At 36.7% G+C, this 14,503-nt stretch overlaps 1 protein-coding gene across 1 annotated transcript; it reads left to right on the top strand.

Annotated features, from left to right (window-relative positions):
* Positions 1–209: 209 nt before the first annotated feature.
* On the top strand, positions 210–13,998 carry LOTGIDRAFT_142921 (hypothetical protein; the record flags this gene model as incomplete). Its single annotated transcript, XM_009052584.1, has 9 exons — positions 210–548; positions 1,199–1,267; positions 9,646–9,697; positions 10,223–10,290; positions 11,038–11,118; positions 11,522–11,595; positions 12,031–12,168; positions 12,665–12,800; positions 13,906–13,998. The coding sequence occupies 9 exons, from the start codon at positions 210–212 to the stop codon at positions 13,996–13,998; spliced, it is 1,050 nt and encodes a 349-aa protein (XP_009050832.1).
* Between the last annotated feature and the right edge of the window lie 505 nt (positions 13,999–14,503).

Here is a 14,503-nt window from a genome sequence, read left to right as displayed (position 1 = left end):
ATGCCTAGGAGACGTATTTCTCTACAATTGGGCGTTTATTTTGTTAAATCCCTACAGTAGTTTTATAACAACTTCCAAAAAAGCATAACAATCTTAAACAGTTTACTTAAAACTTTCAGATACGTTAAAGGACACATTTCACTAGATTTTGGTGTAAATTTGAGCAAAAAAAAAAGAATATTTTTCTATTCTTTTGCAGGGAAACTAACATGGCAGGCGATAGACAATTTCATATAGCAGACTATGTTGTATTTTCCTTGACAATGATAATTTCTATTGCCATCGGTATCTACCATGCCCGAAAACGTCGTTCGGCATCAACGAATGATTACATGGTTGGAAGTAGAAGCATGAGGAGCTTCCCACTTGCCTTATCAATGGTGGTGAGCTTCGAATCTGCCATTTTGGTTCTTGGTTTTCCAGCTGAAATCTACACTCATGGTATCATCTTTTTCTGGATAATCATTTCAGTTCCACTGTCACATTTGATTGTGTATCGTATTGTTCCTCGAGTTATTTATCCACTGAAAATAACGACCATTTATGAAGTAAGTAGGTTTAGATATTCCTCACTCATAATCATGTAAATGATTGTATGGCCCTGATATACGAATTGCCTAAAAGCCAATAAACTATTTGCTATCATATTTAAGGGCTTTTCAAGACAAAAACAAGATAGAAACTGTACAAAATCACAATTTGTATCATTATGATTCAATTCGACATAACGTATAGCTTTGCGAAAGAAAACGGATAATCGGTCAAATAAAAAAAAATGCTGAACTTCGTATCTTTATAATGTGCCTTAATAGAAATATTAAAACAGAACCTAATAAACTCAAGAGTTTCACGCATCGTATATCGTGAAGCTGGAACAACAACGTGTTTTTTCAGGTTGTTTTAATATTTCTATATCATTCTTTATCACTCTACAATTGATGTATTGAGCACTATTTTAACTGTGGTATTCTATATCTCTCTACAATTGATGTATTGAGCACTATTTTAACTGTGGTATTCTATATCACTCTACAAGTGATGTATTGAGCACTATTTTAACTGTGGTATTCTATATCGCTCTACAATTGATGTATTGAGCACTATTTTAACAGTGAACATATTTCATTATTGTAATATACCTTCATATATTGGGTTAATTGTTTTTCCCCATTGATTTACTTGGTTTTTTTTTTTGCAGTATTTTGACTTGTGTTTCAAATCGAAAGCTGTTCGAACATTGGCCTCGATTTTGGCTCTGGTACATCAGGTAAGTAATTTATAAGTAAAAACTTTATTTGTGTACAGGTTTTTGGAAATTAGTCGCTCATTTCTTTAACTTTCACAGATCATTCCTGGCATAGATCGAGATCGTTACATCGGAGTTGTAATTTTTCAAAATATACTTCGCGAAAATTTTCTACGTCAAAATGGGCTCTGCAAAATTTCAGTCGGAAAATACTCGTCGAAAATTTACCTGTCAGTGTCAATATTGCCACTCATAAAACCCCCTGCCCAAATATACTGAGTAAAATATCCCCTTAAAATGTAACCGATAACCAACGAAATTCGTTGCTGCAAGAATTGGCATAGGACGAGTTGGTAGACATGATACAATCCAAGTTGTTTGGTAGGTTTTGGTTTTCTGTACCAAACAATTAAAACAAAAATACTCCATTGGAGGATTAAGCATGTTTATTGAATTACATCAAATTGCATTTATGTTTCATATTGATCTGAAAATAAGAAAGAAAGCCAAGTTAATTTTAATAATATTGATGGCCGTCATCGAAATGATTACAGCTTAATAGTGGATGTTTATTTTATATTCCGCACAACTTTAATAGTTATATTATCTTACCAGACCTCATGTCATCTTATGTCTTATTGTCCAAAAGAATTAATCTCTTGGGGTGTATGTAATGCACATGATACGATATCACAAACGAGGTTTAGAAGTTGAAAATGAAACACAACCTTGAGCCTCTGTTGATTCGATGGATAACTATAATTAATTGAGGCGCTTTACCTCAACTACACCAGATTAGGCAATATAGTCAGGGAATTGTCTTTTCTGATACAAATATTGAAGGATCTTTAATCTGAGTCCGAAGCCTCAGATTGTTTATTTTCGGATGACCAATTCTATGTTTTTTATATCATTCATTGTATTGTATTGTTCACATGGGCTGAATGTTAGACAGAACATGTCCTTGTGTATTGGACCTAATTTTGACCTATGTGAAATATAGAGTTTATTGATATTATGTCATTGTCCGACAAAAAGCAGTTTCTAAAAATAGATTCAGTTTCCGCTTCCCATTCAATTACAAAAAGGCTAACGTTGTGAATACTACTCACCTCTGCATTCGCAAGCCGGACATCCGTCATCGCCAACTCTCATTCCATATGGACAGTACATAGCGCACAATGCCCCAGAGCAACCTAAATAATAAAAATAATGTGATAATGCTATAGGAGATTTCATAAGCTTCACAGACAGCTGTTGACTAGACGAACTACATGATGATATGCTTCGCCAAGTAGAGTAAGGTTACATCAGGTCAACTCGATATGCCAAAGTCTAGAGAGCCTTAGAATCTTTCTCACACGGAGTTTGCCCTGTTGGGAATGAGATATCTCCAATCGGATAAAGACCATCACCTCGTTGGTGGACAAACACTTTCTGGTTGTTCCTTATGTTGACAATGCAGAATCAATGAGTCAAATAGATCATGACGTCGACTAAAATTGATGAGTTGACAACAAACAGAGATCCTTATACTTGATCAAATACTTTACTTTTTGAAAATCAATTTCTTTGAGACCCACATGTGCTACAAGAACACCTGTGGCTAATGTAATACTTGATACTCAGACTAATTATATTTTACACGACATAAAAACTTACATGTACAGGTATGACAACCATCGCCAGTCATACCCTGGTATTGAGGCGATGGGCAGTCAAGATCTGGACAGTTTAATTCTGGACAGAATTCTTGAGGAATTGGTGACCTAGCTACAGCAACAGCTGAAATAAAAATAGATTTCATAGACGACAATATTAATACCGATGTTTGATATTAACATTGATTTACGCAGTGATGTGGCTAAACAAGACGTTGATGTTAGTCACATGAAATCCATGTGCCGTACAGGAACCAATCGAAACATTATTTATATGTGAAAACTAAGATTCCTGCAATCAGATAGATTTTGCCAAGACTTTGGCAGTCTTTTCTCTGCAGTGTCCACTTAGTGACGATTTTTTTTTAGCATGGACACCCTGTAGAACACAAGGCCCATTTCGTCCCATCCAACTAACTGGGCGCTTTTTTCCATGCCAGCCCTTCAGCCTGCATCAGTGTCAAAAACATGGTTGAAAAATTCAAACGCTAGGCTTCCATGTCAACAAACGTCCAAGTAACTGAGCGACGACTACAGAAGCGACCGAAGAATCATCAAATGAAAATGCGTAACTTACCAACAACGACACAAAGCAACACGACTAAAACCTTCATTTTGGAAGAGATATTATTGACTGAGTTGTTCAGAAAAATAATGGTCTACCTGTTTCATTTTCGATATTTATAATAAAAGCTGAAAGCGATTATGATATGAAGATAGTCTTTATTATCGAAATATCCGGTTTGATTTGAACAAACGACATGATTGCCATATAACATTAGGAAATGGGGAGGATGATTATATATAATGACTATGTGTTGTTTCCGTCATACCTTATTATAACTACATTACCTAATTTAATGTTGGTTACACCAGATGCGTAAAATATATAAACACCATTACGTTTATCGACTCGACAAAAAGCGGAGGATGGTTACTTTAGAAGTGAAGAACACGACTATACAGTAAACCGCGTTTTCACTGTAATGAAAAATCTGGCTCTAGGCTAAAGCTAACATTTTGAATTTAGCCTCGACAGTTGTCCCCCTCAATGGGTCAGTTTGCCCTATAATTGTACCCCCTGGCTTAGGGCGCGGGGGGTGCCCCTGTACACAGAACACAGCTTATTTACGATTAGATCAAGCAATCGAAAATTATCGATATTCAACAAAATACCACTATTATTATGATGTTTTTATCAAGTCACCTGTCCTCGTTATTCCAGCTGTTTGGAAAGACCAATGCCAACTGGTGGATATTCAACTTTTAGTTATGCACTTTTTACAAACTTTTTTGGGTGATTTTTATTCTTATGGGTACTAATTGTGCTCCTTTGCTTGCTGACGTATTTCTCTATGCCTAAGAGGCGCAATTTATTCAAGACCTCCAATGCTAGGGCAATAAACAGCAAGCCCGTTCTTTCAATTCGACTTTCCGACACAAAGATGACTTTTTGTCACTTATTAACGCCGTTTTTGGAGACTTAGTGGATAAAATCGAGTTGGAAATTAAAGACACTACCGATGCTTAGACTTAAGCTTCCTATTTGGACTTGCTACTCTACAACAATCACGATATTTGTGTTTGACTTTATGACGACTTTGATTTTCCAATTGTTAATTTCCCATTCATATGCAGTAACATACCTCTGTCACCAGCTTATGAAGTATTGTGCCCTATAGAGTGGTTACAAAAAATTATACGCGTCTTGAAGGATAAGGGCAAAAACTCATTTTAAATTTTTTATGATTTTTTTTCAAAAGGGTTCCCTCTTGGGTATTTATAATTTCATCTAGTGTCGTCTACATCCGAACAAGGGCAATAGCCCACATTAAATATTTTAAATTTTTCAATAGGGTTCATCATTTGGTGATAAAAACACTTAAAACAAGTTTTGTGAAAATCTGTCCAAAAGTGTAAACGAGCAATTGTGGACGGACAGATATAGGCTCCACATTTCAAGCGCTAAAATAGCCGCTATTAGCTACTATAAAAATGACCAGAGCCGAAAAAAACGAGAAAACGCTCAAATAGCGGTTACAGCTATTCTAACCCAGCTATTTTAGAAAAGCGTTAATAATCGCCAAATCACATCTGAGTTTAGCGAGATTTTTGCTAAAATAGCAATGGAGCCAAAGAATAAAATCTGAAAAAATAGCTACTTGACTCAGATCCTGCACCTTCCTCCACATTTCATGACTGCAGATGAATCTCGGAGTATGAAAGGAAGTATTCGGTGTGAGCATAATTTGTCAATTGAGAATAATGTTGCCTTAAAGCCATGTGAAGATAATTCTGACCAATTTGTTATAAATAAGGAGGCGGTGAATCAGGAGTGAAAATCATTTCTCTGGTTTAATTTTTTATTGCTTACGTTATTCAAATCCATTGTTAATATTCATCTCTCCTTTCTTATCATTATTGCTTAATGTTTATATTGTTTATATCATTTTAAGGAAAAGATGATTGTAATAGTATATATACGAGTTGACATATTTAAATAATCGAATCTGTTAGTATGAGTTAGTTTAAATATGTTAATGACTAAGACACGTGGTGTATTCCACTTGTATCATAAATAAAATGATTGACAACTTGAACTTATTACGGCATCCATTTGATCACGTTATCGTTTTATCCAATGAAATAGAAGCTCGTGCAAGACGTGTGTTGTTTTTTTTAAACAAATGGAGAGGAGATTTAGCTTAGCAATAGGGACTGGTTGTGGCACATCAGAGCCTTTTTTGAAATTCTAGGGATTGGGAAGGGGTAAAATAGGAATTAACTGAAAGGGGTGTGAAATAGGTTGGGCGAATCGGATATGGGTGAAGTGGGACAAGTTTTGAAAAGGAACGAATTTGAATGGGGGCCCAATAGTAAGGGTCGAAATGGGAATAGATTTGGCCGTCTTTTTCCCCTGATTCGCTCCTTACCCAATTCGCTCTTTCCCATTTTGTCCCTTCTCGTTTTGTCCCTTACCATTTCATCTCTATTGGAATTAATCCTTAGAGGACAGAATCGCTTGACCAATTGTACTTCAGAGTAATAAACGGGGATATGTTTTAGTTGAGCTAACCAATATTATTCTGAGCTCACCGACGAAATTTGAGCCTTCAAATCCATGTGTGTCCAGATTTATAAGTTCATAGGTGAAAAGATATATAGAAATGGAAAGTTAAATTTCTAGTTTGATATATTTTAGAGGGAATTATGATATTTTAGTATATTTCTAGGAATTCTGATGACGATTTACATATTTTCAAGACCCAAACCAACCCCCGAAAATGGCGAAAATGACATGATTTCAAGGACAAAACAAAATTGCTCTGGTAAATTTTTGTTTTCTTTAAACACGAATAGAAACACAAATTCTTCAATTTAACATGTTTATTGAAAGACATCAAACTCCATTTACGTTTAGTATGGACCTGAAATTAAAATGTAAACAAATATATTATTAATTAACATGATTTCCATTATAGGATTACAGCCACTTGGGATAGGTATTTTTTCAGCCCAATGCATGCGGTAATATGGGGAGGAGGGGGGGGGGGGGGGGGGGGAATACGCACCCGGAAGAAGGCTATTTCGAAGAAAATGGAAATTATGTAGAATGTTCTGTATAGACTCGATTTTGATAAATAATATTATCATGCTAGATTAGATATGTTAATGACTCTATTGATAATGACTTTATATAGCAACCACTTAACTTATTTCGAATATGAAAGGACATCCGTCAACAAGCTACTTGCATCTCGCCTTGATGATATGAGCACCATGGCTCAGCCGCGGTGGCTCACTGTGTTACGCTTGATCGCTAACCTGAAGGTCCAGGGTTCAATCCCGGAATAGGTCGAGATAAAACCTTCGGATTTTTCAAACCGGTTTCCCCCTGTCAGTGATGCAGGTAAGAGGGGTTGGCATGGAAAAAGCCTCTAGTCGTCCGGATGGGACAATAAACCGAGGCCCCATGTGCTACAGGATAAAGATCCCTCGACAATTGGAAATCGAAAAAGAGCAGGTTAATGTCACTGTCCTCGCAAAATGTCCCACATTGCACCCTACAAGGCCTTCATAGCCCACATAGTGCAGAAAAGTAGGACGTAAAAGAAAAAATCAACAAGAAATGTCCATGTCTGAACATAAATTTTTTGTCTTCAGTTAAAAACTGTAGATTCTATGACATTTTTAATATGTGAGATTAATATTCGCTCAAATTTGAGTTTATTTAGGTGAGCGATGCGCACACTAAATTATGTTAACGGGGAAATGTAAACGGACGTTCGTTCAGAACTACGATCATGAGTGCCAACAATATACCTCTAAATGAGAGAGGGGAAGTATAAAGGGAAACTCACCTCTGCATGAACAGTATGGACAACCGTCATTATCAACTTTGAATCCATTGGCACAGTACATCATACACATAGCACCAGGACAACCTAAAAATATACATGGGGCAGAGAGGTTAGTCAATCCTACTTTCAGAACATTATTTAAAATACTGTTTGGTGTAGACGAATTATGCGATGATATGACTCGCCAATAATTGTGCTATACTGTACTTCAATCGAGAAACTCTCTAAGCAGACTCTATTATTCATGTACCATAGTCAAACCTTGGTATCTTTGTTTATTCACGTCGGCGCATCAGATAGGAGATGAGAGACTGCTGTTACCAATGTTTCGCCAATATATTGTTTGGATTTCGGGTTTCGTTTTGCGGTTCAGATCGCCAGTACTTGGTTTTTTGTGCCTACGATCGGGATTGGACAATCGACAATTATCTCGTTCGGTCACAAACAGTAAACAGGCTTCTTGGAATATAGTGCCCAAGCCTTCAATAGTTTGGTACTCAATTGGAAGCTATACAGTGGTCAACCTTTAACAGATAACTGGCTAATCAGCAAACTAGGTGTAATAAACCAAGTACTAACGATCTGAACCGCAGATCGAAAACCGAAATCCTAACCAACATAATTTTGGCAAAGCATTGGTAGCAACTGCTAAGTTTGGAAAATCTTCCCGGGTGCTCTCTGGATACACATTGTGGTGTTTGGTGGTATACCTGAGAGCTACCAGTATCCCATGTTGAAAAACTTACATGTACAGGTATGACAACCATCGTCAGTCATACCCTGGTATTGAGGCGATGGGCAGTTAAGATCTGGACAGTTTAATTCTGGACACAATTCTTGTGGAATTGGTGACCTGGCTACAGCAACAGCTGAAATAAAAATAAAAACGGCAATATTAATACCGATATTAACGCCGATACAGGGTCTTAGACGGTGGTATCCCTACGTCATATCCAGAGACGATTCCTTTTCCATCACAGAAATATGCTGCTGTACCTCATAGGACTAACACCATGCCAGCTCAACAGTTCTATTTGTTCAATATGATAGGCATACACAAGCAGAATGTGTGGTCTTTGGTGTTTACCACAGGAAATTCCATAAAGAACATCAGCTCCTGTGTCTGACAAGAACCAACACATTCTTCAGCATGACACACACTAGGTATTTCACTAAGAGAACGGCAGTCTTCTTTCATCAATTTCTACTTGTGGTCTTTAACGTGTACAGCACACTGATCTCAAAGAAGACAAAGGCTTTTTCCAAGTCAGCTCTTCAATCACTGACAGGTTGAAAAAAGATTTTATATCAGCCTCTACTGGGATTGAATCCTTGGTCTCCAGCGTCCAACTCACTGGAATTGTTCAAATGAAAATGCATAACTTACCAACAACGACGCAAAGCAACACAAACAAAGACTTCATTTTGGAAGAGATGTTATTGACTGAGTTGTTCAGAAAAATAATGGTCTACCTATTTCATTTTCGATATTTATAATAAAAGCTGAAAGCGATTAAGATATGAAGATAGTCTTTATTGCCGAAAATATCCGCTTTGATTTGAACAAATAACGTAATGGTGGTATAAAAATAGGAAATAGAAGAATAAATGGTATATAATGTCTCTTTGCTATTTCCGTCATATCTAATTCAACTAGATAATATTTCTCTAATGGCATTAACACCAGTTGGTCCTATAGGGTACAAAAAGACCAAATCAACACCATCTGTTATATAGACTCGTCACAAAGTCACAAAATGGCCCCTTTTGCGATTCAATATTTCCTATGATTAGCCAAAAATAAATTTATCACGACGATCTGCGAATCAAACAAACTTGCATATTTAGCGTGTGACTTTTCAACAGTCTCTATAAGCTGAGGGAACTAACGCCAGTAACAAAATCGATACCGAATTTTTATGAAATGCGGAAAAAAATTGAAATTTGGTGTGCTAAATTGAAAATAAAATTTTTTCGATCTAAATTGAACCCTAACATTTCATAGGTTGTGGTGGTGGGATGGGTGGAATAGGATTCAATTTGACAGTGCTGTTTAACGCCTACGAGGTATATTTCATGCTAAGTTATGCGATATCTGAATAACAATTTTGAGACTAATTATGATCTTTTTCTTCCTCAAATGTGAACTTCTCCGAAATCATATCTACCAACTCGGTAATCGTAGTATGCAACGAATCGATATAAATCAAGCTAGTCTGTGGACTAGAATCTTATTTTCTTGCTCAACCGCTAATTTCTGTCCGCAGAATTTGTTAATTGATAATTAGATCAATTGCCAACCTAGCTGTCCTGATACGTTTCGGTATCCTGAGATGAGATATAATCTATTTGTTCATATTAATGATTGTAAATGTAGGTTATATATATGGGAGTTGTGTTATTTGGTCCAGCCATCGCCCTGCAAGCTGGTAAGTGGTAAATCACTATTTATGAATTTACTTAAAGCTTAGCTTCCTTAGATGTCTTCCGATCGTTTTGGAAAGGCAACATTCAGGTGGCCATATACCGACTCGGAAGATAGGAATAGAAACTTAATATTTGTATCTTTGGAAAATGATATAATAAGTATCCTTTGATTTCAATTGTGTGACTCAGTGAGTTAGACGCCTGCTCGTTAACCTGGAAGTCCATAGTTCAACCCCTGCAGAGGTTAAGACGATACCTTTAGATTTTTCAACTCGGTTTCCCACTGTTGGTGTTGTAGGTCGAAGGAGCTGACATAAAAAAAAACGTCTAGTCATTCGACGTTGACGTGTGCGACAGGTGGTGAACGTTAGAACTCCCACGACAGTTTGAAATCAAAAAAGAATATGATAATGCCGCTGTAATGACAAAGTGTCCCTCATTGCACACTACATGACGATGCCCGATTTATTAGCCCAATAGGGTGAAGAAAGGTAGGACGTAAAATTCAGTTCACTTTCTTATTTCAGTTGTCGGGTTTCCATTTGAATGGTCTATAATAGTTTTAGCTAGTGTCTCTATACTTTATACATCCACTGTAAGTTTTGAAACTTCATTTCTCTCCGCCCTTTGGTCACCTTTCTTCACAGGAGATTTGGGACATTATCTTAGGTCACTGTATTTCAAAGCATTTCCTTTCTTCACAGAAATTGCGTTATCTAATGAATTTGTATTTGATGGGACTCGCTAAAATCATACCCTCAAGAAAGCATGCTGTGGTACAGACAGATGGAGGCCAAACCGATTATTTTATACTCAAAGTGTCACTTAAATAAGTACTTGACACACTTCAGTTTTGTCCATATCTATTTTAGTTTATGCTGTTGAAGGTGGGTTCTAATTCTGAAACATCCGGTCTATATCAAATAAACAAGATTAACTATTGGAGCTCTCAGAAAAGATCAATAAACTAAATGCATAAAAAAAGAAAGATAAGATTAGGGTGTAATGCGATACAGACTCACAAAGAATAAGGTACACAGGCCCTACAGATGAAAATGGATGAATGACCCCCAAAGAAATATAACCGACCTATTCCATTACTCCAACTTTACACCTTACACCTATCCCTGCGAACAATCACGTCTAGCTATGGGCCTGAAGGTACATTGTTCGGATGGAAAAATAACCCGAGGCTCCATTTGGTACAGGCTTTGAAGGTTAGTCACCGTGACTGCTGTCGATCCCTCCATGTACACTATAGTTTCACCAGCCCAATTGGACGTCCAATCTGATTTTATATTGTGTCTAACTCCATATCAAATGTTTGATCAATTTATTTCAGGGTGGATTTCGGGCTGTAATATGGACGGACGTGTTTCAGTCTGGCATTATGATCCTAGGTGCCATTGTAGTTTTGATCAAGGTAAAGCTGGTGACAAAACCATTCGAGTCGTACCTAATCTATGATACCTTGTTCTTCTTGGATATGATCAGCAATAAGCCAGTTCCGATACATCAAGGATTCACATAGATAAGTCATCGCTCATAGTAACAAGTGTTGTGTAGTTTTGTTGATTGTCATTGAGATATTGGATCATCACCAATGGCTTCCACCCTACTGTCCAACTACAATGTGTACATTTATCACACACTAGTAATGTTCAAGAGTTCGTAACACATGTTCATTCTAAAAACCATGCTCAATGAAGAATGAGTACAAATCCTTTAAAAATAATAATAAACTCTTTATTTCCGAGGTACCTTATGTAACACTATTGCTTTGAATTGATCGGGGAATTTTTTCTAATAAACTGTTTTCATTTTAGGGAACTATAGATGCTGGTGGACCGGCCGAAATTTATGAACACAATCTCAAAGGGGAAAGACTGACGTTATTCAAGTATGTATGTCATAAACTATGATTGATCTTAACTCTTCCTTCTTTGCAGCATATTTATTATCAAACCAATGGAAATTGAATTCCGTACATGACAAGCATCCTTATTTTTCAGATGACCTACCTAGAATTGTCCCTTCCCATCCTCTTCACATCTTGAAACCCCAAATCTCGTCAAATAATTTCAACCGGAAGAAAATTTCAAACAATTTTTGAGAAAGTTTTTTTAAAAGAGAAATTCCAAACTCCAAATTTAAAATGTTGGCCATTTTCATGTGTAATTTCTTGTTGTGGAGTTATTTATTTCAAATGTAAAATTATCAACTTTTTAAGAGAAATATCATAATTTTTACAAGACGTTTTTTGAATATGGGAATTGAAAAGTATCCAATTCGCACTTTCGGGGAATTACTTGTTCTTATTTCGTGATTTTTACAGTTTTGACTTCAACCCATCAGTTCGTCATACAACTTGGTGCCTTCTCTTCGGTGGACTAGTGAAGGGTTTGAGTTTTGGCCTAAATCAAGCAAGTATTCAAAGGATATCATCGGCATCCGACCAAAGGACTTCTGAGAGGTGAGATTAACTTACCAAATTGTATCTAAACCAGGGGTTTTCCATCTTTTTTATTCAATTACCCCTTTCAGGATCATTGAACGTTTCCCTGTAATCTTTTTCATGTTGAAGAAAATATCCAATCTGAATGAGAAGAAAATCTATGCTAGGCTTCAAGGCGGCTCAAACCTCCCCAAGAAATTTCAATATTACCCACCTTGAGGTTAATCAACCCCAGGTTGGAAATCTCTGATTTAAACAAAGGTGAATACTTAAGAATACAATCTTAAACTGGCTATCGAAATAAAATTCGAATAGAGGTTCTTTGGTCCGAAACATCTTCCTATATCCAAGCCTCTGACGGATATTTTCACAGTTGTCGGCTGGAGTAAAGTCAGAAAAACTAGGCCCTGTTTTACGGAGATTTTCCACACCTCCGAAGATGCGTTTTTTCTAATCGTCATTGGACGTCCACGTGGCCTACATAGTTCTTAATCATAACAATGCTTGATTCTAGAGCGCTGCTGATGTGTATTCCATTATATTTTATCACTACACTAATACCTATTGCACATGGACTGATCATCTACGGTTATTATAGCAAGATCAGATGTGATCCTTTGGCTAATGAAGAGATAGAAAATTCCAATCAGGTAAGGGTCGCGCCTTCCATGTAACCACTGGCGTTTATTCGAAGCTTAAAAGGCACAACCACCATCTTTTCAGTCTAGAGTTTTTAGTGATTAGTGGCTCAATACAACAGGGACTGGTTGAACCACGTACACGAGCTCAACCCTTAGGGAGTCACATCGGCATAAAATAAAATACAAAATAGAACAATAAATGTACCAAATTATACAATTATAATCACACTAAGTAACCAATGATATATTAATGAGTGAAATAACATCAACTACAGAATAGATGTCTTAAATACAGAGGCATTAAATTGACTTTCCGGGATTTCAGAATGTTGAAGAGAATAAAAAAAAAACCCACGTCTGTCCACGGGCCCCCACTCATCTTGTTGAGCCACTGGTCGTGATGCTTCTAAACATGAAGGTCTGGGATTGATCTCAGTATTTTTCAAGATAGTATCAACGGATTTTTTTCTTGTCTTTTCTTTGACGGGAGAAGAGGAATCCATTTGGAAATAGCATGACGACTTTTTACAGGTGACAAAGAACACATAATTATTCAGTATAAAGTAAAAAACAACAACATTCTTGTGCAATATTGTCATTTGATAGATTAACTAGACTAATTGGAGACGTCCTATGTGCTTACAGCCATGAAAGTTGTTGGCATATGGTCCGGCTACACGAACAGTCTTGCTCCCCGATTTTTGTCGCAGACTCGAATCTTGAGTAACGCTAGTAAATTTTAACGCTATCCCGTTGCCGACAAGATTTATAATATCAAACAAGTTTGATATTTGTCGCCGATTGTTTTATCGTCTGTTATAAAGAGCGTCATCCTCCAATCAGATTCATTTTTCTATTAATTGCATAATCCGCAAGTCGTTGTCGATATAGTGGGAAACGACCGACTAGTGATTTTGTGTCTCCTCGTGTGCCTGTAGCCGGTCGGTGAAACTCTTGACAAACTCTGGTCGGCGACAAAAATCGCCTACCAAGACCGTTCGTTAGCCTGCAGCATTAAACCTCAAATCTTTGAGCACACTGTATGGTATATATCGTTGTTGCTATTTTCATAAGTTCAATCTGTGAATTAATAATGTCTTTAATATACTCTCAGATTATAGCACTATTCGTAATAGACGTGTTTAAGTCACTGCCTGGTTTAGCTGGTCTGTTTATAGCCGCACTTTTTAGTGCATGTTTAAGGTAGGAAAACTTGTTCTTAGATTCTGCAATTTCTAAACGCGCTTTTGTGAAAAGAACATTTCACCAAAATTTACAAAAGTGAAATGAAACCTCAGCACAAGTACGAAATTTAGTCGAATAAAAGGGGAATGCCTTAAAATCCCTTAGACTAACTGTGTGCAGTAAAACTGACAAGTTAGAATACAAATTGTTTTCTGTTTTCAGTACCCTGTCATCAGGATTAAGTGTCGCCTCCGCCATCATTGTTGATGATTATGCCATCGTTATAAAACCCAGTTTATCTGATAAAACTAAAACCATAATCGGCAGATTAGTGGGTATGAGCAACTTTTGGCATTTTTTTTTACAGTGCTTTTCCTCTAGTTTTCTGTGTTAAAGGGACATTTTCGAAGGTTGATTTGGATCAGGAATATATTTGTCTTCAGAACATATACCAAAAATGTACGAAAATTGTGCAATTCCTTCCAAGATACCTCAAACTAGAAATTGCACTTTCTATTTCTATAGAT

The sequence above is a fragment of the Lottia gigantea genome, assembly GCF_000327385.1.
Source record: "Lottia gigantea unplaced genomic scaffold LOTGIsca_188, whole genome shotgun sequence".
NCBI lineage: Eukaryota > Metazoa > Mollusca > Gastropoda > Lottiidae > Lottia > Lottia gigantea.
The sequence above is the reverse complement of the archived record's forward strand: the minus strand, read 5'-3'. Positions and strand labels throughout refer to the sequence as shown.